Raw genomic sequence first — 23,438 nt, forward strand, 5'->3', positions numbered from 1 at the left:
TTTTCAAATACAAAAATTGACCCATAAGTTTATATTTTATAAAAACAATCACTATAATCATATCATTTCTTTTTAAACCTTTTATATAGTTTTTTTTTTTTTCTTTTTTATAAGTTAAGAGATGGGTGTTTTAGCAAAAGAAATGGAGATGCGGGGTATCGATCCCCGTACCTCTCGCATGCTAAGCGAGCGCTCTACCATCTGAGCTACATCCCCTGTTTGCTTTTTGTATGTGCAGTCTATAATTCTAAAGAAGCTTACATTTCACAAGCAATATACAAAGATTCGTGGTAGGAAAACAGCGTTATACATATCTAGAATGCAAACATAATCGCAATAGAAGAAGATACACAAATACTTTTCTTTATAAGTCTTTTGGTGGGTAGTTTATTTGGGATGGATGCCTCCTAGAGTAACAGAGAAATCAACTGGATTGAGGCAAAGTTCCTCTCCTTAGAGTTATAGCAAGACATCAGAGGTATAATTCTTGTCGGAGGGAGAGAGTTCAAATCACAGAACTAATCTTTCTCTCTCGAATGTAGGCTACTTTCTAACATCACATATCAGAATCTCAATCCTTTTTGCATCACCTTCTCTCTCTCTCTCTCATGTAGGCTACTTTCTAACATCACGTACCAGAATCTCTTTCCTTTTGCATCACCTTTTGAAAGGGTAGTAAGAAGGGGTTTGGGTGGCCATCTCTCTCTTCAATGCTTTAAAACGAAGAGGAAGGAAAAAAAAACAATAAAAGTATCTTGTGATGAGAATAGGATTATAGTGTTAATCACTTATTCCCAACCCATATATACAAATAAAATCACAGAATAGGATTATAGTGTTAATCACTTATTCCCAACCCATATATACAAATAAACTATGTTAAATTTTTTGTATATTTAGGCAGAAAGCTGCATTGGTAGTAGTATATAGCAGTCTCGCTGCAAGTTGTTAGTAGATGAATATCACGTCTTGATTACTAATGGTATGTAGTAGCGAACTACCCCCACACTAATCAAATTTTATATCCAATAATTGGGGAGGAACAAATTAGAACACTTGAAGGAACAAAAACGGAAAACATGAAATAACAACTATGAATGAAAAGAAAAATGTAGACTAGACATATATAATAGAACACTGTTTTTAACTGTTTCACTGAAAACCTGGGGAAAACACAGAAACTATTTAGCCCATAGAGATAAACAGACATCTTCAACTTATCCAGTACAAAAATAAGACTTAAAAACAAAATAACAAATCTCACTCTCCTAGACATGATTACTTGATGTACTGAGACATCCACCTGAAGCCTTCCCCATAACCCATTTTGCGGACTATGCTGCACATGAACACCTCAAGTGGACGGACATTGGACTCTGCCAGGTTTACCTTCCCCTTGCCAGTGGTGACGCCTGTTAGCCCCAAATGGTAACGTAGTTCATCTTCTGAGGCAGCATAAGGGATGTCTATCTTGTTACCCAATATAAGAAATGGAACAGTGGCCAAGGACTCGTCAGAGAGGAGAGCATCCAGTTCTTTCTTAGACTCGGCAAACCTTTCTTTGTCGTAGGAATCCACCAAGTATACAACAGCATCCACCTTCAGAAAAAACACATGTTACAATAAGCACAACACCAGAAAATTGCCAAATAGCACTCCGTATTTCATAGAGATACATTATCAAATTTCCATTTTCTAATTCTAGATTTTGCAGGCAAATCCTTTAAGTCTAGCAAACATTATTTCATATGGAGTCATGTGTGCCATGCATTTTTCAGAAGTCTAATACCAACTTAGATCAGATCTGACAAAAATCTAGTTTCAGAAAACAAGTATGAATAAGGGTCATTAACAAAGGAATTGCATCTGTGATTCCCTCTCTGCTGTTTCTGTTGAATATCTTTATTAGAGATGCCCGTTTGACAAGCTTCAAAAGTACATCATTGCAAGACAAGTGAAATAGTATAAACTTGGCTATCTCACATAAAACTAATCCTATATCAGAAAGCTATTCTTCAATTACATAATTTCTCTTTCATCTTAAATCAGTAAATGTCAATTCTGAGAATTGTACCAATAACAACAACAATGGAAACAATTAGTGAAATTTTATATAAGAGATTTAACAAGAAATAGAGCTAACTTTGTTCCGGCATGGATAAAAGATCTTAAGCTAGTCATTTTGAAGGATGCTCAAGAATTATAAGAAAGCAGAACAGAAAGCAACCGGGAAGAGTAATTTTTCACGTCTTTATTTGACACCAGAACTTCTTTACACTTTGCAGATGAAATGGCTGCAGCCAGTCAAAATCTGCTCTTTGGGTGGCTAAAACTTAAAAACCACGGGATCTATTATACCTATGTTATCCATATAAAGATTCAAAAAGAATTTCCTAAATGAAGTTCTGCATCAACAAGATAATTTTTTGTGTATGGAGAGGTACTATTGAAACACCCCCTGGAAAAAAGTAAGGTGCTATCAGCGAACTCCCAATATCAATATATGCCTCCCATGAATCAAATAAACAGATAGAAGTTTATTTGGGATTATGAAGGCAATAAACTACTATCTAGGGAAAAAAAGTTAAGAAAAGTTGCCTTAAGCATTATACTTGTTATAATAAATGAATATCAAATAAACAATTTGAGTTCCTGTATAACCTGAATTTAAATTATATTAGCTAAAGTATTCTTTACAAGAAGATTGGAAAACTTCTTAGTACATGTTGAAGATATCTATATTGATGCCAGAACTTCTTGTTAAAGCATCACAAACATTTCAAAATTCCTGAAAATAGAAATCAGGAATGAAGATAGAGCAGCGGGAGTAGAGGACTATTTCCCTGGAAACAAAGAGCAGTTGATGACAGCGCATAAATGAAGTTAGCAATAACAACCTGTTATGTACTTAATAGAATTCTTTCTCCAGTAAATAATTCATCATTTGTCTAACACTGAACCAGTCTCCAACATTAGTGGACAAGAAGATGAACTCACAATCAACTTGTCAATTTTCAGACCATGTTAACCATCATCACTACATAAATCTTAACACACAAACACTAATGGCATATTCCAGTAAAAATGATAACTTAGTTGTATGGAACCAAAGAGCACCACTGCTTAACAGAATCCCAACCAATAAATACCACCCTAAGAAACAAATAATATACGGTTCGCAAGTCAAATATCTAAATTAAGACAAGAAGAGAAAGAAATAGCAACACACCTTAGCATAATAATCTTTCCAAACACGGCGAGCAATCTGATGACCACCCAAGTCAAATGCTTTGAACTTGATCTTTCCAATACTAAGCTCCTCTGACGTTGGGTATTGTGTTGGCTGATGTTGAACCAATCTCTGCCATAATTCAATAAACCTCAATCTCAGATTCAAGATTACAAGTAACCAATAGCAGAAAAAACAGGTCTTTTCAAACTTGTAACTCTTTCACATAAGACCCATAAAGCCACATCAAGGAAAATTCAATTTCAGGTGAAAGTTGGAGAATTCAGAAAATCAGATGAAGCTCCATTTCTTCACCGTCTGTGATACCAATAATCACATCTAGATATGTAAATTAAAATCAACGGCACAAATTGTATGATACAACATATCTAAAAGGGGAAATTAAAACAAAAAAAAGGGAGAAAACGGTAAGAGACCTCATCTTTCAACATATGGAGCAAGGTGGTCTTTCCGGCATTATCGAGACCCAAAAACAAGATCTTAGCCTCCTTCTGCCATAAACCAAGGGTTGCAAGAATTCCATAGAACCAATCTACCAAGAACATCGTTGATCCAGTTCGCTTTTCCTCCGATCCGAAAGAACCCAATCCAAGCCCTAAGGATTGATCTAGGGCTACAAATCTGTAGAATTGATTGAAGGAGAAGTGCTTTGATGTCTTCTCCTCCTCGAAACGCTAACACCTGGCTGGCGTGGAGAGAGAGAATTAATGGGGTGAGCTTTGCTTTTTGTCTTCATATATAAGTGCCCAACCCTAGTCAACCTAACACCCCCTTGTCGATGTATTCTTTATTTATACCTACGTAAATTTTTATTTTTTTTAATTTCATTTACTTTTATTTCTTTTCTATTTTAAAAATAAATTTCTACTTTTAATTATCGCAAATACTCATATCAATCATCGCTTTATCCCAATATAAAGTTTCAACACCCCATATAATCTTATAATCCCCTCCCCTAAAAATACTTCCGCCGTGCAAAAAGAGTGGTAGGATACCAAGCACATCATCTACTTTTTGGTGGAAATTGGATCACCCAATTTTATATAATAATCTATATTTACACAAAAATTGTGTTAATAAATTATTGTTTATTTTCAAAGTTATAAAATATTTGATATCTAATAAATAAATATATATATATATATATATTATCATATAAAAGAATATTTTTAATTTTAACACATCAATATTATGTCCAATGATAAGGCGGAAAATTAAACAAGCGTTTGGCAATAGATTTTTAAATATTTTTGACAAATATTATTTGGGTGAAATTTCACCATATGTTTGTCCATAGTATTTGAAAAACATATTTCACTTTTTAAGAAATATGATTTGTACCCGTAAGTTTTAAAAACTATCAAAATTACCATATGTGTGTATTACATAGTAAGATGGAAACGTCAACGCAATAAGATTCATGACTTCCGCAACAAGTCAATTGGATCTTATTGCAGCAAATAACAATTAATGTCCATGACACTGGAGCAATGTGATAGTTCGGAGCGAGTGCAACAAGCATCATTCCATACATTGTGAAGTAGACAAAGCTAATGACTTTGTTATCCTAAGTCATTGTTTGTCATTTTCATCAACAATCATATCATCACTTTCATATTCCATCATTGCTTTGTTGTTTACGTAAAAAATTATGTAATACAACGCAACACAACAACTAAATAGGGTGTTTTTGCAAAAGACAAAAGTTTGAAGTAGAATTTGAATTTTTAAAAGCTCCCAAATAATGAGATTTGATCCAAATATTAGTTTTTTCTTGTATTTGAGAATTTGGGTTATTTGCCAAAAATATTCACCAAATAATGACAAATTATATGGACAAACACTATTTGCCAATTTTTTCTCCAAATTTTACTTAGGAAATCTATGGCCAAACGGGTCCTAAGAGTGCTCTTCAATTCATTTTGTTCATTTTCTAACAACTCCTGTTTCCGCTCGTTCATCTTTGTAAGCTGTTCTTTTTCCCATCATTATATGAAAGCATATTTGCGCAGCACATTACTACATTACAGTAACTTATAGGACAGTGTTAATATCAAGACAATGCCGCATTCCTTTCCGTTGCTCAATGCACGAGTGAGTAATTGTAACTTAGAGGTTACAATGTCCTCACAATTTATTTTTTTCCAAGTGCAACAAATATATACCACAAGCTTAAATGCTAACAAACTAGAAAACAAAATTGTTTCTACGCCCAAATTCATTTAGGCAACTAACTAATGTATGTGCGCACTTGCAGAAAGGTTGAACAAGAAACTGATTTCTAGAATAGCACAACACAACATGTGAAAATCAAGCCAACAAGCTCCAATCAGAAACTTATGCAAAATCCTATAAATTATGAATCCATCACAGCGGCTCCTTGAAACTTAAGCTGCAACTGGCTCAGCAACTGGACTAGAAGTGTTAGCTTTAACCTGCCATCCAAATGTACATATTATTATTATTGCGAAAGCTGAAAAAATCCTTTCTAATTGTATATGACCCATAAAAGACAACAGGGAGAGGGGGTGAACAAACAATCCAGTATTTCCTTGTGCGTAGTATTTTGTGAGTATAGATGATCTAATATACCAGTTAAAAATGAGAGAGAATCTCAGTTCACAACCTAAGGAGGATTTCCTCCCTACCTGCAATTTTTACATGCACATGTGTGAGGGACACTTCTGCAAATACCTGGTAGACAGCTTACGACTCCCAATTAGAGAACAAGAAGATCCAAATACACTAAATTTAGGGATTAAAGAATCAATGGTATTTTGGAGATCCCATGATATACCACCCCCACCGGAGCATCTTGACAAGGAGATGACTGTATTCCTTTCTTTTGTGTGTGTGGATAATTACCGGTATTCTAATTCATGGGGAAATGAACTACGTTATTCTCTAGAAAACTACAAAATTACCCGCAATAACAGGGAACCGAGAGATTACCTTTGCTGCCTTAAAGAGTTCATCAATCACTTCAGACAAGGTTGGATGCGCATGAACAGCATACTTGATGTCCTGCAAGATGTGAAATGATAAAGCAAAATGCGATAATGTTGCTAAAACTGTAGCTGGCATATATTTTCTTTTACACTAGAATCATGATGCTGGAATCCAGCTGAAGATCACAATTGATTGCAAAAAAAGAAATAGAATTTCGTTATTGAAAGAAAACATGACCCTTCCATCATCCCACACCCTCAAAGCAAAAAGTAAAAAATTGGAAAAATAAAATAAAATCTTATCCAATACCAAAAACCTCTAACCAAATCAGTTGAAAATCTTTGCAGGAACTGTTTATTTTGTGAGGGGAATATGCAATGGAAGGTAGTGTCTACCTGTATACATGTTTATCTTGTGAGGAGAAAATGCAATGGAACTTAATGTCTACCTGTATGCGTGTTCCCAGAGCTATGGCGTTGGATGCTTCATGAATGAGGTCAGCAGCATGCATTCCAAAAATGTGAACACCAAGGATCTCCCCACTGTCGGGTCTATATATCAACTACATTGGACAAACGTTTCAATGAACAAAAACAATCCTACTAGTCTTGGGAAACTAGAGACAGACTAAAACCACCAGATTTAAAAACAAACTGCAAGAAGTAGCTTGTAATCATATACTAGTCCATGAAAAAAATCAATTAGAAAGGATCATCATGGACACCTTTGCAAGTCCCTCCCCTTCATTTTCAGCAAGGGCTTTTGTGTTGGCCTTGAAACTAGTCTTGGCTATACCAATCTCAAAGCCCTCCTTTTCAGCCTTTTCTCTAGCTTGAGGCTGCAAGATTGCAAGAAAATAATGAAAATTCATAACTAAAAATAATGCAACCCGTAATAAAAAATACAGATTGAATGTTAACAAGTTAGAGAAAGCGGAATTTCCACAATAAATACAAACATGCTTCAGCGAGTTTGCATACACATCAAGTGTATGTAGGCGAATAAAATAGGCACACTTGTGTAAGTTCCAGCATACTGTATCAGACAATTATACAAGCAGACTCATTAACCCTAACTTTTATTTAATATATGCTGAACATCCTAAAAATGCAAAAGTATTGTTGCAGTAAATTTTTCCTTCTGGTGCTATATAAGTGAAATGAGACAACATTTAAAGAGCAAATAATCCAGATGCAACCAGTAAAGAAAGTGCATAAGGAAACACAGACTATACACCAAAAACAAGTTACTATACCTCTGTTAATCCGACCATACTGATTTCAGGATGGGTAAAGCATGCAGCTGGAATACTTAGATGATTCAGGACATGGTCCTTGCCAGTAACTTGCTCAACAACTGTAGAAGAAGTAAGGACAAATGTTCAACAATTACAGGAAAACTTGCTTGATGATAATCATAGCAGTTGGTATCACATGATATCGTTACCAGAGATTCCTTGTGCACTTGCAGCATGTGCAAGCATCATTTTTCCATTTGCATCACCAATACAATACAAGTGGGGAACCTAGTGACCAGAAAGCCTAATGAGTTGAAAGAAAATTGTCTAGAGTACGTAAAGAGAACATTAATCATGCCTACCAACTCTCCGCTGGCATCAATGACACGCATGCGACTATCAACAGGAACAAATCCACGTTGTGTTTGAACATTTATCTGTTTATAAAACAATAATATGAGATGTCATAACATTTATAAAGTTCGTCTCAATAAACATTCACGCCACTAACATTTTCCAGGCCAAGTCCTTGAGTGAATGGAGCCCTTCCGGTTGCAATTAAAGCAGCATCTACCTGTAGCAGAATAAAATAATTTGAGAACATATAAGATGCTAGTGACAGCCGACAGGAATTGTGTATGCAGAGAAGTATATAAGTTGTGAAAAACAAGATCTTAAATCTGATTACAGGGAACAAAACAAAGTTTTTCTCCCTCTTTTGATGTTCATTAACACGACTCAGAAAGACCTATCTGCATAGTCCCTTTTTTCCTCTTGCATAGTTTAAAATGATGTGTTGAAAGAATGTTGATTAAATTGATACAGTTTACTAGTAATTAAATTATCCAATACCATAGACTTAAGCTGTGCACTTATTTACTCGTATTACAATCACAATGTGCTTATCAAGTGTATATCTCGCAATGAAGTACCTATAAGACAGACCAATCCAACTGTTGTTGTTTTTCGATAAACAGCTAAGTTCTCAAAAAAAAAAAAAACAATGTTAACTTAATGATGAATGAGACCTATGATGTTGCCGAAATACTAAATAAAGGTACTTTTACAATCCCCAGACTTTAAATTTATTAATTTGTTTATTGTTGGATATGATTTAGAATTTATTATCTTAACCAATAATCATGATCTAAGACCAAAGGGATAAAGCTTCCAGCCAAAAGCATGAATGTGAAATAACAATGTTAAACTCTTTTGGAAGAAAAGCGACAACTTACTTCCAATGTATCCTTCAGTTCCTTAGTCTTTGCATCAATAAGCTCAATAGTCACTGGTTTTCCATCCTTTGCTGGAGTTATCTGAAGAAGGTGCAACAAAATTCAGATAACTGATTGGTACATTGGGATGCAGGCTACTATTTTCATAAATTACCTTGCTTGCAAATACACCTGTGTGATAATCAATCTTTCGAGGATTTATGAGGACTCGCTGTGCCAATTTCCCAATCTCGGGATCAAAGCCGGGCATGAGCTGATCTAAAGCCTCAACAAAGGTAACCTGCACAGTTATCCAGTGGTCAGCATAGAAAGACATCTTTTGAAAGAAAAGATTGATGTTCTGTTGCTACAGATACAGTCTTGCAGAAAGTATAATAGCCTTTACCTCACTTCCAAGTGCCGTGTACACATCACTGAATTCTAGTCCAATGTAACCACTTCCGACAATAGCAATCCATTGAGGTACAAATTCCAATTTGAGTGCGTGATCACTTGTTATCACTGTCTTACCTGCAAAAGCAAGCATCGGTATCGTTAGATGATGCAAATTCAACATAAATGTAGACATATAATTTTTTTTAAGACAAAACATCCCCGAGGGCTAGGGGTGCACGGTTCGAAACTAGGTGGATAATGGGCCCGACCCTCTACCCTTCTCCACTTAAAGGAAGGATAAGGTTTGTACCCGTGACCCTCAGCTAAACCAGCACATCACACATTGCACTCATACCACTAGACCAAAGCCCTGGGGCTGTATATACATAATTGTCATTGAAGCTTTGGACAGGAAGAGAACGAGAATGACTTGGCATGACAAAATCTAATGCTAATTCCGTTCTCTTGATGAGAATGCTGATTCTTTTGTCTATGAAATAGCTTCTGGTGTTAAATATTTGTGTGTGCTATATCTCATGTCTAAATCTCTACCAGCAATTCAACATAGATGAACTCAAGTAATTGTAGGAAAATTAATTCCAAATCTTGATGCAAAACCTTCTTTACAATGACAGTCAAGTAATACAAGCTATTCTGCATGCTGCAACCTTCAGTATATCATACATAAAAAAGACTTGCAATTCAATAATTCAGTTCTTTACTGTGTTGTGCACGGACAACAATAATTAAGAGGAAAGCCCTTACCATCAACCTCGATGCCTTTGGGCACCAAGGGGACAGAACCAGTAGCAATAATAATATCCTTTGCTGTTATTACAGTATCTCCATATTTGACTTTTTGTGGACCCTGAAAAAGCACAACAAAAGCTTCATCATCAAAATCCAATTGGTTACAGACACAGGTTAGTAGTAGATAATAGTAATCTATAAAATATAAACGTACCAAAACTGTCCCAAAACCTGTTAATATATCCACACCAAGGGATTTCATTGAATTGGTCAAATTACTACGAATCTTGGAGGCCAAATTATTTGCATGATCAGCAACACCCTGTCTGTCATATCCCGCGGCAGCAACCTTACATGAAGATAAGTGAAAGACTTAAAAAAACGTGTGAAAGATTGAGTTAAAAGTTACATTAGGGGACCCTCAAGCTTCCTTTCTAGATGCAACTTAATTAACAAACAATGCATAGTGTTAAGTTCATTTAAACACAATAAGTAGGTACCAGAAACACATGTTGATTGTTGTAGTTTACATGAATTATTTTTTCATCTACTTTTACTCCTATGTCCTTGATTTTTAAATGATTTAGAAAGTCACTGTTATGGGAATTCAGTGATCACTGTTTCCCTATATACATCCCCCTAAAAAGAGAGGTACAAAATGACCCTTATTCATGTTCTGTATTTCTCAAATATTAGGGTAAATACAAAAAATCAGACTTTCCAGTTTGGACTTGTGTTCTATGTAATACAGGTTTAGATACGAGTATAGTATCAACTATCAAGTACGATTATGACATGGAAGTACAAAAAGCTTTTGAGATAAGGGAAACAGATAAGAACAGTGGTACTAAGATATATGCAGTCTTTATCACATTTTTCATTATATGTTAAAAATAAAGATATTATAAGAAGAACTTATTACTAACAACTGTCAGTAACAAAAGCAAAAAGTAAGCACACACGTTCTGTCAAATGTTTAAAATTTAAATAGTATAGGCTATGAATTGAAGTCATCCTACATCCTTATCAAAAATCATTTGAAAATGGAAGCATCAAACACATTAGAAACAAGAGGTGCATCTCCAAACATAGTCAATAAAACCACATTTTTTGTTTAAATTACATTTCGGCTGAAATATCCATGTTGATCCATCCATCCCAATACACACAATTTCTGGGTGTCATCTCCAAAATAAGGATGCTCCCAAAATTATAATAGCAATTAGATATGGGACATATCATAACCAGTGCCAATATGAAGTCTGGAAGTTAGCACTTATTTCATAGTTTTGCTCCTAAACTATTCCATGTTACATCACCTCATGAAGTCTAAAGTGTTGTGATTATGCAACAAAATACTCAAATAATCAAACAATTATGTTAACGGGCATATGCTATATCAGTAACCCATGTCAAAACCTAAACATGTTAGATAGGTTTCTAGGATCAAGAAAAGAAACACCTGTAAATCAAAAGACTTTATGTGGTGTTCATTAGGCTTCTAGGAGCATGAACAAGAAATACCTGTAGACCAAAAGACTTCATATGATGTTCATTCTGAAGCTCCCGCATGCGACCACTCACAGCTAGAAGGGCTTTGGAAGGAACACAACCCCTATTTACACATGTACCTCCAACTACGTCCCCTTCAATGATAGCAGTTTTCAGGCCCTGCAATGAATTTTAAGTAATTATGCACACTATCAGGTAGAAAACTAAAAGGAACATCCTATTAAACCTACGTTCCCATCCCATCCGGGCTTTGACGATCTCACAATTAAATTGCATAGTGTTATAGAAGTGAAAGTGATGTTTTATAGGAGTTCACACCAATGTTATAAAGGCTCACTTAAAGTGCACTTAATCCCAGAAGCTCAGTGAAGTCCAGCATGTGCTGCTTTCCTCGCTTAATTGGTGCTTTAGTGTAGGCATCAATCTGTTGAGGCCTTTACACCTTCATTAACGGGTTTAGGCACAACACCATATATAGCTTAATTATATTTTTTCCATTTTTTGTCCAAATAATTATGATGTGTTTATATTTACATTTCTACATTTTATTTTTCTCCCTTGTGCTTTTCTTTGGTAAGCCCACGCTTAAAGATCCAATTTTCAACAAATGATTCTTCATTAGTAACAATGCAGTAATAAAGAAAATAAAGCACATATTCCAGCTAATAATTCCTTCTATTGTTAGGTAGAAAATGTTAGTTCTAGAAAAAGAAAAGCATATGAATACGGACAAATAAAGAAAGGCAGCTAAATAAGTAATATCAACCGAAACAGAGCAAGATATCTTAGAATTCAACTTATTGAAATCACCTGAGTGTAAGCAGTTTGAAGTATTCAGCAACTAAACACAGCATGGCACTATTGGGTGAACATCAGTATCAGCTTGTACTAAACAATTAAACGACACAAAAGTAGATTTACCTTCTCGACGGCATGAAGAGCAGCACCATGACCACCAACACCAGCTCCAATAATAACCAGATCATAATCAAAGCTCTTAGAAGCAGCTCCATTTCCAGCCGAAGAAGCCACGATTCTGTTGGAACGAGGACGCCTCGTAGCATTAGATAATAACTGGATACGATGCGTAGACAGAGACGAATTCAACCCAAAAGCCTCCCTTCTAAGACCGCAGAATCGAAGTGATCGTGGATTCAACAGATTAACATTGGCATTGGAAACGGCGGCGGAGGAGTCCGATCTGCAGATCGTGGATGGAGAAGAGAGCGATAGAGAAATTGAAGATTGCATCGTGAATGTTAGGGTTTTTGTGGAGATTGAAATGTGGGAGCAGGGGAAGAAGGAGGAGATATATAGTGTTTGAGCTTTGAGAGCTCCGTTGGAGGTGGCGGAGTTAACTAAGTGAGAGTTCCCTTGTAGCTTTTCTGTGTTGTGTTCTCTTTTGTTGGTTGGGATGAACCAACTACTTATTCCTACGATTAATTTGAAAAGAAAAAAAATCACACAAAGGTAGACCCAATTTTATAAATTTTGGATTTATCGTTTTTTGTGAGCAAAAATAAAATGTGTGCGAAACAATTTATAAAAAGGGAAAAGGTCTCACCTTAACTTTGTTATTTAGAACGAATATATTTTTATTATAGAAAAAGGATAAATATACTCTTGAATTATCATAAATGGTATGCATATATCCTTCGTCATACTTTTGGACATTGGTGTTCCCGTCATCCTAAAACTAGAGCATATATACCCTTTATACTACGGACTTACACGTGTCATAATTTTATCCACCGATCCAACATTTATTAAATATCGAATCGACGGATAAGATTGTTCCACGTGTCCCTATTTAGTCTTCCGTTAGAGTGAAGGGCATATATGCTATAGTTTTTGAACGGTAGGGGCACGTATGTCCCAAAAGTATGACGGAAGGTATATGCATACAATTTATAATAGTTCGGCGGTATATTTGTCCTTTTACCTTTTTTATTATGAAAGTAACTCATCTCTCTCTCTCTCTCTCTATATATATATATATATATATATCTTTATTGTTATACAAATACTCATATATATCTTTATTTTAATGAAAAAAATATTTTTAAATTTTTTATTTATTTTAAAAAACACAAGTAGGGGTATATTTACTCCTTTTCACATGTTTTTTTTAGGGAAAATTGTATATAATAGCAAACTATTAATTCAAATTAAATGCTATAAATATAGTTTGATTTAATTGTACCTCATAGCAAACTGTTGTTATTTCACCTCTCTCCTAGTGAATCTCGCTCGCCACACTCGTTCTTTCCCTTGCCTCTCTCGTTTTTTATACAAACGCAAGTGTATAAAGTGCGTTTGTGTTTGTATAAAGCGAGAGAAAATTATATATATACATATATTTTCGTTCCCCTCTCTCCTCTCTCCCAGATCTCGCTCGCCACTCTCCCAGATTTCGTTCTCTCACTCGTCTCTCTCACTTTATACAAAACGCAAATTGTATAAAATGCGTTTGTGTTTGTATAAAGCGAGAGAAAATTGTATATATACATATATTTTCGTTCCCCTCTCCCAGATCTCGCTCTCTCACTCGCCTCTCTCACTTTATACAAAAACGTAAATGTATAAAATGCGTGAAAATTGTATATATACATATATTTTCGTTCCCCTCTCCCAAATCTCGCTCGCCACTCTCCCAGATCTTGCTCGTTCACTCACCTCTCTAACTTTATACAATTGATCTTTTTGTATATGCATACCAAAGCAGATTATACAACTGCTTTCTTTTGTATATGTATAACGAAGTATACATGTTTGCTATGGAACACAATTATGCAAACTTTACTATAACATATAAATATGAATTTTGTGTTTGATATATGTGAAAATTGCTCTTTTTTTTATAATTTTTATTCATGGATTAATTTTAATTTATTATTTTGATTTTTGATGATCAAATATATTTTTTTCACTTATTATATTTTAAATTATTTTATTGATGCCCCAAATATTTTTTTTGCAAATATAAAATTAAATTATAAAATAGCCGGAAAAAATGAATTTTAATTTTTAACTTTTTAATATTTTTCCATTCACACTTCATTCTTTTTATTTCTCTTATTTTTACACTAAAAAATCGAGAAAAAAGAAAATGAAAAAAAAATAAATTTGAAATTACATGGTTAAGCAAACATATACTAGTTAATTAGTCATCATAGCTATAGTCTTAGTTAATTATCATTCGCGACCAACATTCAATGATAATTACGTGGGCTGGGGTTTCAAATTTGTATAATTTGCGATACGTTTGTATAATTTGGAATTTGTATAAGGTAATTTCGTGTAATATAATTTGTGCAATTGTTTATTAAATATAACTTCAACTAGCTACAAAAATAACTTAAGATTTCACTTTCAAAATTCAAACCATAATATGTTTGAAACAAAGTTATAAAGTGAGAAATATTGAAAATACCGCTAAACACTAGGTGTAAACTATTAGTTTTATCCTTACAAAAATATTTATTTATTTAACCAATTGAACTTAAATACACCCCGATCTTATAACATGCGTAAAATACATCCATAAAATCTAGCCAAGTTTATGAGTGTTTTCAACACTTCTCTCAACTTTTTATTAAGAGTTGTATGATATACAAGAGTTTGAGACCATTTGTTATGTCTTGTGACAAATCGAGGGTGATCTGAATGTATTTAAATTTAGTTCGTCAAGTAAATAAATATTTTAAAAATTATTAATAATTTAAAAATAAAATTAATAATTTACATCAAGTTTAAAAGTATTTTCAATTGGCGAAGATAGTAACGTTTTTCTATGCCACACCATACTCCTTTCTTTGTGATCCTATGCACAAACACGTCAATCAATTGGTCAAACTGATCAACTCAAAACCAAAAGATCCAAATAGCAAAAACCACAAAACCGCCAACAGTTTTTTCAATCCACGGGCAGCCGCCCCCTAGTCCCTTCCAATTCCTCACACTCCGTCTACTGACAACACTATAAATATTGATTCCCTTAACTTTCCTAAAATCAGCTAAAATTACAAAATTGTGAGTTCTGAATTGAAAGGATGGCTGATGCAGCAGCAAAGGAACGCAAGATCTTGGTCGCCGTAGATGAGAGTGAAGAGAGCAGTTACGCCCTTTCATGGTGCATAGAGAACATAATCACCGGAAATTGCAATGATACCCTTATCCTTCTCTACTCAATACCACCTCGAGCTGTTTACTCTACCTTAGACGGAACAGGTGAGAAAGATCACCCTGAAGGTAAAAAAAAACTTCAGTATGAGTATTTCATTATTATGTGATTAATTGAATTGGCGAGTTCTCGTAATTTTGTTGAAATCTCAGGGTATTTGGTTTCATCTGATATATTGGCGACCATGGAGAGGTACAGCAGTGAAGTTGCACAGTGTGTTATGGAGAAGGCGAAACGAGCCTGCGAGGCTTTGAATGGGGTTAGTTTTTGTAGATTTGCTGATGAATGAAGGGTAAATTGGTCAATTTTAGTAGAGAGGTAATGCTTGTGTGTTGCTGCGTTGTATACAGGTTAAGGTGGAGACGATAGTAGAGCATGGTGATGCAAGGGACGTGATCTGTCAGGCGGCGGAGAAGTTACATGTCGACATGCTCGTCATGGGAAGCCATGGATATGGTGTCATCAAGAGGTAAGACTTCGTTCAATTTTTTTTTCCGCCAAGTGTCTAATACCCGTATTTAGATTAAATTTGGATTCATGCCGGAAAGTTATATTAGGTAATGAGGTAAAACACTTCCTAATCACAGTGAGTTCATTTTCAGGTGAGTTTCATAGACATGTGTACATTTTTATTAGATTGAAGGCTAGATATATTTAGTCAAAAATCATTACAATGAAAATCAAGATTTGTCAAGAGCACAAATTTTCCTCAATTTATTATGGTTAAATATGTATAGCATGCTAAAAATGGTACTAGAGTTTTGTCCTCCTTTTTTAGAGCTAATTACAAAAAGAGCCTAGTATAAAATGATTGGATCATTATTTATTGTCCTAATTTGTTTGGTACAAATTTTAACAGATAGATTTGTTATTCATAGTTATAGTATGGAACTTCCCAAGATTTTCATAGTTACGTAAGGATTTTTCCATGATTATGTAATGGTGTCTTGTTTATATGTAGCAAATGAGCGGGTTGAGCTGAATTTGGGTTGGTCAAAATGGATTGAGTTAATAAATAAATAGATTATTGTCCCACCCAAAATTACATGCTTTAAAATGGGCTAAAATAGGAGTTATAACTCAACAAATTCTCACTAACTTTTAATTGTTTCATTTATTCTTTTACAATGTTTTAGTATCTTATAATTTTTTTTTGTTATCATAAGAAAATGTTTTTTTGAATTTCTTTTTACATGCATGAATCAATTTGGAATATATATCAGTTCTAATTTTTATAGGCTATGTGTTGGGTTGAGCTAATAAAAGGGCAAATCCAACTTTGGATGAACTGGGGGCTATGATTTCATCAACTAATTTTATCATCTCTACTGACTGTGTCTATTTATGGAGTAATTAATTAATTGTTGATATGAATAACAGGGCATTTCTTGGGAGTGTGAGCAACCACTGCGCGCAGAATGTGAAGTGTCCAGTTCTAATTGTGAAAAAGCCAAAAACTGATGGCAGAAGCAAATAGATTTGTTGTACGTTATGGAATTTGTAATTGTTCGTCCAATGTAAATTAAATAGGCAGGGTGCTGTGATTTTGTTGTGTTTTTTTTCTTCCCTTGATTTATGTACCTTTTGAATTAAACTTGCTTAATAATTGTATGATTGCTTTTCAAATGTTAGAGGCAACATATTAAATTTCTATTTTTGTGTAATAACCACAAAATCTACAGTTATGGTAGTAGAGTTTAGTTATGGTTGTCATCCCTCATTGCAGAAGGTCATCAAACGTTATACCTATAGTTATAGATTCTCAGGCTGGACTTCTCTCTGAATAGAGTCCATCCGTAGTTAGCTTCAAGAAAGATTTGCAGAATCTTACTTGTAAGGTTGTCATGTTGCAAGACAATGTTACGCCACCACATCTTCCTCCTTTTGATTATGCTTTTCCGAAACCATTACACGGCAAACGTTTACATGAAGTGCTTAGACACTTGTATCTGAGAATCGAGACAGGCCAATCCAACTAACTCAATGACATTGTGATACGTCATGGTAAAAAAAAAGAGTAATAGCAAGGACTTAAACGTATCATGGTAAAAAAAAAGAGTAATAGCAAGGACTTAAAAGGAAAGAAGGTTTTGGTGGACTGCGTACTGCGCATGTTTCCTCCTTCGAAAAGATAGGAGCAGATATGTTGATGTTTGTGAGAATATGAAAAAGTTTTCAAATCTTTGAATGACATGAAGAAAGTTGAAGCTGACAAAACCTATGACATTACTAATTTTGCAAATAAACGTAGTAAATTTTGATTTTTTTTTCCTGCATAAATAGGTTGCAATATTTGTAACTGTAGATACCAGTTATGGACCGGAAACAAGCAACAAAGCTAAGGGAGGAGAAAAGACATGGAGCTTAACTCATCTTTTCCCTTTCTATTAGTCAGGTTTATGTAAACTAAAAGTTATTAAAGCTAATACGTTACGTTTATATAAATCCGAATCATTATTTCTGGATAGGATATACTTAACAGAGGAATAAATCTTAAAGATAACAGTGAGCATCCAATTTTACTGGTCAAGTTGTAACAGAGCTCGAAGAGTTTTCAATGTTACACTTGATTAACAGATTTAATCTTCTCAGGTGCTTCAAGCAATAAAATACGGTAAATAATCGAGACAAGGAGCCATTTAAATAGAAAATTAGGTAGAAATTAACTAGTGTAATTTCAACACCATTTAGTTTAAAATTCTAGTCAAAACCAAACATGTATTCCTATTGGCCGAGCCCAATGACATCAAAGCAATCAGCCATATAAGACCTCATGCACCCTCAATCTCCGTCTTTTCACTAAAATTGGGAAGGGGCTAATTCACTAATAAGGAAAAAAAAAAAAAAAAGGGGGGGGGGGGGGGAGGGAGGAGGAAATCTTCCGGGAACTGCCAAGTAGCTTCTTTGTCAGTTGAATCAAAATGCTTGGCCCTTACAGTTCATCCTGCAAAAACAAAAGGGTACATACTGTCAGATTGAGAACCAGAAGAAAAGATTGATGCCACCATTGTTTTGAAAGTTAAAAAACAATTTGTCAATTCTTACATGTGTGTCCTCATCCTTGGAGTCAGACTTGTCATCAGCATCATCTGAATCAGCCTCATCAGCCTCGTCATCTTCCTCGGCCTGGAAAAACATGTAAACAATATAAGAGCAAGACAACAAGGAACAACACAGCTTACTGATAGAGTAAGAAAGGGTTTTCCAAAGAAAATTTAGAGGCTTACATCAGATTCAGCTGGAGCATTCTTTGATTCCTCCTCCTCTCTCTTCTTTTCTGCTTCCTCAAAAGCAGCTTTTTCAGCCTGCATAATTAAAGATAATATTAACTATTAAGACTCAATAATTCTATTATGACTACACTAAGAGAATAAGGAAGGAACCACATACATCCTTTTGCTTTCCCCATGTTTCCTCTGCAATGGACTTGGCATACTCTGGATCATCGCATATCACAACATTGTCAAACAAGGTTCCAGATTTCACCTGCAAAATACATTATGCTTATGTCAATTAAGTGCAAACACAGTAAATCAAAATTGTTAATGGTGTAATTTACAGCAGATCACACAAGAAAAGGAAAATTCCTTACTTGCCACAGCTCAACTCCGACATACTTCAATTTTGGGAAAACATATAGATCTGGGTCATCCTTGAAGTCTAGAGACAAAAACAGCATAGATATCAATAATTGTGATACTAAAAGTCAGCTCACAAAAATATATAGACGTAGTATTGACAACTAAAAGGACCTGGGTTGTCAATCATAGGAGCCTTCCACTTCCCCTTGTAGTTGGGGTTCTTGATTTTCTGAAAAGACGAAAGACCAAGCATTAGGCACCATAATCAGGGACAAGTCATTCAACTTAAATGTTCAGACTCCACAAACCTTTGCCTTCCATGGGCCCTTGTACTCCGGATTGGGGATGGTTGGGGCTGTCCATTCACCATCTTCTTCATCATCCCAGTCCTCTGGCTGCAATTTAAAAAAGGCTCAGTAATTAAAAAATTTACTCTATATTCCAGGTATTAATATAAGATTTATATAAGTAAAGCTCAACTGGTTACCTTCTTGGCTTCGGGATCAGTTATCTCCTCTGGAATGTCATCATAGCCCTGCAGTTATTACAGATTGAATAAATTGATCGTCATCTTCCTCCATTTTCAAATGGCACAGACAAACCACTCAAAAAATATACAAAGGATACCTCTGGCTTCTTATCCTCAGGATCATCAATGAATTCCTTGTCATCCCAATCTTCAGGCTGCAATAAACATGTAACTTGATCATTAACACTATCAAAAAGATAAATATCAATTGACTCTGAAATTATGATGCACTGGGAATTACTTTCTTGGCACTTGGATCCTTGATCTTCTTTGGTGGGAGAATGTCCCAGTCAGAGTACAAGCTACCAGACTGTTTCTCCACATTGTCAATGAGAATACTGTATGTGGCATCAGGGCGGAGGATGAAAGTGTAGACATGGGTCAGCTGATCAGTCTCACATGGGACTTCCTTCTTGATTAAGTGGTTTGTCTCGTTATGAGTGAGAATAGCATGTACTTTCTTGGTACTGTAGCCACAGATGTCTGGTCCAAACATGATACTGCATGGAAACATTTATCAAAAACTTCATTCATGAACTACGGAACATTTTTAAAAGTAAAAACATACATCAAAACAAATAATGCTTTTATGGTAAAAAAAAAAAAGTAACAAGAAAATATTATGTGCAACCTGTAGGGAGTGTCACCACCGAATTTCTTTTGGTCAACGTCTCCACTAAGCAACTTCATGTACCCACCACCACAGTCAAGCTTCTGCTCATGCTTAACAGAGAACTGGAACACTAAGTTCTTTCCCTTGTTACTAAATTCAGGGAACTCAGCTGAAATGGCGTAGAACCTGTAGTCTTCACTGGTCTGAATACCTGAAATATAGAATAAGTAAATAGATGTTATTATTTTTAACATTCAGCTCCAGATAAAAGAGTCAGATATCAAAAGGCTTATAGCTTGAAGTAACTAGGCTCTAATTAGTGAGAGATTGCAGACCTTTGTCGTTGGCGTCTCCATTCCACTTCCCAGAGGTGTGATTCCACTCTCCAGCAATGTTTTCATCTTTCTTCCATTCAGATTTTACCCACCTGCTTTCCCAGCCATCTAAAAGTTCAAGAAGCAAAACTTATCAGCCTCACAGTGCCCAACATAAGAGAATAATTTGACACATTTAAACTTGACAATTCTAATGCAGCAGAACAGACCACAGAATATCAGCAGAATATAAGCATAGATTTCACACTAATTCAGTAACTAGGCAACATTAATGTATTTCAGTATCAAACACTAACATTGATTGCTAATTCAGCCGAACATACAGTTAATAGATGCTAACTAATTTGATTTCCAGTCAACAAATAAACAAACTGCCAACAAACATTGTATATGAAAACAATACAAGAGTGCAATGCTCTAGTTATACTAGGAATTGTCAAGAATTAACTTTATCCATGTAATACTAATAATCATGATCTTTCGAAATTTTATTCTGTATAATATATAGATCCAATATTAGCTAGTCAGAGTGTTAAGACATGATTTTTTAAATCATATAGCAAACCGGATAAGATCTAACAATCCTACCAATCACCAATCAGTCCAAGTATATGAAGAAAATTGCAGTCCCATCGCAAGAAAATACACGCAAATGGAGTATGCTCCTTCAGAGAGACAATGTAGATATACTCGATGGCACTCAGACACATCAACATTCAAAAAAATACAAATCATAATCACAAACATAGAATTCAAAAACCTAACATGCCAAAACAACATTCCGATCTACATATATCATCTTAAAATTGACAGATCTACTCCAAAACTTCAAGCTTCTATCATCAGATCAAACTAAAAACAAACAATTAAGCTCAGATCTTTCACACTCCTCATCATTTTCCACAAATTCACTCCAAAATCAAATGGATCACAAAAATTGATCCAAGTGACATCAATCAATTGACGTAAATTAATTCACAAATGGATAAAATTGTTACCATTGAAGCTTTCCTCGAAGAAAACTTCGGCGGCGGCGGCGACTACGAGTAGAGAGAACACAGCAACGAGATGGAGAGAGCTAGGGCTTTTCATTCGTCGAGTAGCCATGGCCACTATTGTGTGAGATGGAAAATACTGACTGTGAGATCTCTGACGAACGCTCTTTTATACTGTGGAGAGTTATTTTCGGTAGATACGTAGGGCAGCGTTTGGGTTTAATCTGACGTGGAAGAATTAAATGGCATGAACGAATAAGAATGTGCCATCTGTCATTAGAGTGTCATTAACTTGACGTGGCTGATTCTTATTGGGAACCTACACGAGTGAGAATGACCATATTTACGTTGGCACTTGTGCGATGATTTTTTCGAAATAACGAATTTACCCTTTTTTGGCCCTCGTATATGAATTTCACACAAATGCCATGCCAAAATACTCTATGCTAAGTTTCTAACCTTTGGATTTACTTTCTCCGTTTCAAAATAGTTGTCAATTACTCAATTCCAAAATAGTAGTCAAATTCATTTAATGAGAGTTAGTTTAATTAATTTTAATAATAAATTTAAATTAAATTAATTTAATATTTTAAAATTTAAAATTTAAAATATTAAAAAATTATAATGAAAAGTAATATAACGTACAAAAAAAATTATATCAATGTGATAAAAAAATATATTTTAAAATGTTAGTCAAGATTCATATTAAATATTTTAGAATGTGATGTGTATTGTTTCAAAAAAAAAAAATTAGACAGGTTAATTTAAAATATTTAATTACTCCTTGTACAATCAAAATGCCATTAATAATCGTTACTACTATTTTAGTAATTACACATTTTTTTCAATTCTACCCTTATATAATTCAATTTCATTTTTTCGGTTTTTGAAATTCTATTTACCTCTTGAGGCCGAAGTTTAATTTTAAAAAAAAGTGAATTTCTGAAAAGTCAAATATGCTTATTAGAACCTCTCCAAAGCTCATTACTTTTTCACATTGTTTCTTTTGGAAATTGTAAAAATTTGAAAGTGGATGAGCTTATCGTTATACTTCTAGCAGTGACCTTTCTTTGTCAACAACAATCTTTTGTACATTACGGCAAAAGTTGGTCAACAAATTTTAAAAACATATTTTTATTTCTACAAATACAATTTCACACATAGAAAGAAAATATTTTCAACTTTAAATGTCAATGTCTCTCCTTGAATTGGAATACGGTTTAATATAAATATCGGGTGTATGCAATTAATTTATGGATTTTGAAAACGTAAATCTTAAACAAAGGCTTGAAGCACATAAGAATTTTGCTAAGAATATAAATAACTAAATAAACATCTTATTAGAGTTGATATATTCAATTGAACATTATTTTAGTTCGAATATCTAAATAAAATATTTTAACAATTTTAAGAGATTGATTACGTATTAAGCCAATATAACTCTTGTCATTCTACGAGATCTGCTTCCATGTATATATTATTACCATTTCATCTTGGTTGCTTTTTGTTTTGTCAACCGTCAAGAAATGGAAAAAGATTCCATTATGGAAAATCCATACTGTAATTATTAAAATTTGAGTGTTGATCGAATGCAAGATGCTAATGAGCACATTATATCTATTGAATTCGTTATTAATGTTTTTTAATAAAGAATAACATGGTCAAATCAATTTGTGAACATCTTAATTATTATTTTTTTTAAAAAAAACATTTTTGTTGTTAATTTTCATTGAGATTTCAAGCTTCAGTAATGTTTTAGTATGGTGCCTTTTAAAATAATTAACACAAGCCGTCCATCATTACAATTAACAAGCAATGAGGAGGAGGCGGAACTATTCTTTGTCTGAAGGGGTATTATCTGATATTAATTCGTTAAAAAAATTATATTATGTAA

General features: G+C 34.3%; 4 protein-coding genes and 2 non-coding genes across 7 annotated transcripts; 1 reads left to right on the forward strand and 5 right to left on the reverse strand.

Moving 5' to 3' along the window:
* Positions 1-143: 143 nt before the first annotated feature.
* TRNAA-AGC (transfer RNA alanine (anticodon AGC)) lies at positions 144-216 on the reverse strand. The gene has a single exon. It is a non-coding gene; the product is annotated as a tRNA-Ala (tRNA).
* An 882-nt stretch (positions 217-1,098) lies between these two features.
* On the reverse strand, positions 1,099-3,988 carry LOC125815353 (GTP-binding protein SAR1A). Its single transcript, XM_049494807.1, has 3 exons — positions 3,667-3,988; positions 3,230-3,361; positions 1,099-1,599 (listed from the first exon to the last, which is right to left on the reverse strand). The coding sequence occupies exons 1-3, from the start codon at positions 3,793-3,795 to the stop codon at positions 1,279-1,281; spliced, it is 582 nt and encodes a 193-aa protein (XP_049350764.1). The 5' UTR covers positions 3,796-3,988; the 3' UTR covers positions 1,099-1,278.
* Positions 2,427-2,548, reverse strand: LOC125816943 (small nucleolar RNA snoR83). Its single transcript, XR_007442266.1, has one exon. It is a non-coding gene; the product is annotated as a small nucleolar RNA snoR83 (small nucleolar RNA).
* Positions 3,989-5,303: 1,315 nt separating the features above from the next.
* On the reverse strand, positions 5,304-12,711 carry LOC125815336 (dihydrolipoyl dehydrogenase 2, chloroplastic-like). The gene is made up of 15 exons (XM_049494786.1): positions 12,230-12,711; positions 11,321-11,467; positions 10,011-10,145; positions 9,812-9,914; positions 9,057-9,181; positions 8,826-8,951; positions 8,672-8,752; positions 7,948-8,010; positions 7,799-7,873; positions 7,646-7,724; positions 7,455-7,555; positions 6,924-7,037; positions 6,648-6,761; positions 6,203-6,274; positions 5,304-5,685 (listed from the first exon to the last, which is right to left on the reverse strand). Exons 1-15 carry the CDS (start codon positions 12,557-12,559, stop codon positions 5,638-5,640), a joined length of 1,713 nt encoding a protein of 570 aa, XP_049350743.1. The 5' UTR covers positions 12,560-12,711; the 3' UTR covers positions 5,304-5,637.
* A 2,519-nt stretch (positions 12,712-15,230) lies between these two features.
* Positions 15,231-17,158, forward strand: LOC125815355 (universal stress protein A-like protein). 2 transcript variants are annotated; one of them, XM_049494808.1, is made up of 4 exons: positions 15,231-15,559; positions 15,644-15,750; positions 15,842-15,960; positions 16,872-17,158. In XM_049494808.1, the coding sequence occupies exons 1-4, from the start codon at positions 15,361-15,363 to the stop codon at positions 16,966-16,968; spliced, it is 522 nt and encodes a 173-aa protein (XP_049350765.1). In that variant the 5' UTR covers positions 15,231-15,360; the 3' UTR covers positions 16,969-17,158. The 2 variants fall into 2 exon arrangements, with proteins under 2 accessions (XP_049350765.1, XP_049350766.1); XM_049494809.1 differs by having other exon boundaries at positions 15,231-15,538.
* A 958-nt stretch (positions 17,159-18,116) lies between these two features.
* On the reverse strand, positions 18,117-21,723 carry LOC125815341 (calreticulin). Its single transcript, XM_049494793.1, has 13 exons — positions 21,548-21,723; positions 20,550-20,657; positions 20,233-20,425; positions 19,843-20,101; positions 19,700-19,756; positions 19,560-19,607; positions 19,381-19,467; positions 19,244-19,301; positions 19,084-19,151; positions 18,882-18,977; positions 18,719-18,796; positions 18,537-18,617; positions 18,117-18,435 (listed from the first exon to the last, which is right to left on the reverse strand). The coding sequence occupies exons 1-13, from the start codon at positions 21,654-21,656 to the stop codon at positions 18,424-18,426; spliced, it is 1,254 nt and encodes a 417-aa protein (XP_049350750.1). The 5' UTR covers positions 21,657-21,723; the 3' UTR covers positions 18,117-18,423.
* Positions 21,724-23,438: the final 1,715 nt, after the last annotated feature.

The sequence above is a fragment of the Solanum verrucosum genome, unplaced genomic scaffold (assembly GCF_900185275.1).
Source record: "Solanum verrucosum unplaced genomic scaffold, falcon-dt-bn FXZP01000261.1, whole genome shotgun sequence".
NCBI lineage: Eukaryota > Viridiplantae > Streptophyta > Magnoliopsida > Solanales > Solanaceae > Solanum > Solanum verrucosum.

Bases quoted from the DNA above. Each gene is read 5' to 3' on its own strand.
- LOC125815353 (XM_049494807.1), bottom strand. From the start codon at position 3,795: ATGTTCTTGGTAGATTGGTTCTATGGAATTCTTGCAACCCTTGGTTTA. The intron at 3,362-3,666 runs GTCTCTTACCGT...GAATTATGGCAG, and splicing joins TCCATATGTTGAAAGATGAG to AGATTGGTTCAACATCAGCC. The intron at 1,600-3,229 runs GTGTGTTGCTAT...TTTTTTCTGAAG, and splicing joins GGAAAGATTATTATGCTAAG to GTGGATGCTGTTGTATACTT.
- LOC125815336 (XM_049494786.1), bottom strand. From the start codon at position 12,559: ATGCAATCTTCAATTTCTCTATCGCTCTCTTCTCCATCCACGATCTGC. The intron at 7,874-7,947 runs GTTAGTGGCGTG...TTTTATAAACAG, and splicing joins AAGGACTTGGCCTGGAAAAT to ATAAATGTTCAAACACAACG. The intron at 6,275-6,647 runs GTAGACATTAAG...CACATCTTGCAG, and splicing joins CTCTGGGAACACGCATACAG to GACATCAAGTATGCTGTTCA.
- LOC125815355 (XM_049494808.1), top strand. From the start codon at position 15,361: ATGGCTGATGCAGCAGCAAAGGAACGCAAGATCTTGGTCGCCGTAGAT. The intron at 15,751-15,841 runs GTTAGTTTTTGT...CGTTGTATACAG, and splicing joins CCTGCGAGGCTTTGAATGGG to GTTAAGGTGGAGACGATAGT. The intron at 15,961-16,871 runs GTAAGACTTCGT...TATGAATAACAG, and splicing joins GGATATGGTGTCATCAAGAG to GGCATTTCTTGGGAGTGTGA.
- LOC125815341 (XM_049494793.1), bottom strand. From the start codon at position 21,656: ATGGCTACTCGACGAATGAAAAGCCCTAGCTCTCTCCATCTCGTTGCT. The intron at 19,757-19,842 runs GTAATTCCCAGT...TGTTTATTGCAG, and splicing joins AGGATCCAAGTGCCAAGAAA to CCTGAAGATTGGGATGACAA. The intron at 19,152-19,243 runs GTCCTTTTAGTT...TTTTGTCTCTAG, and splicing joins TCCTATGATTGACAACCCAG to ACTTCAAGGATGACCCAGAT.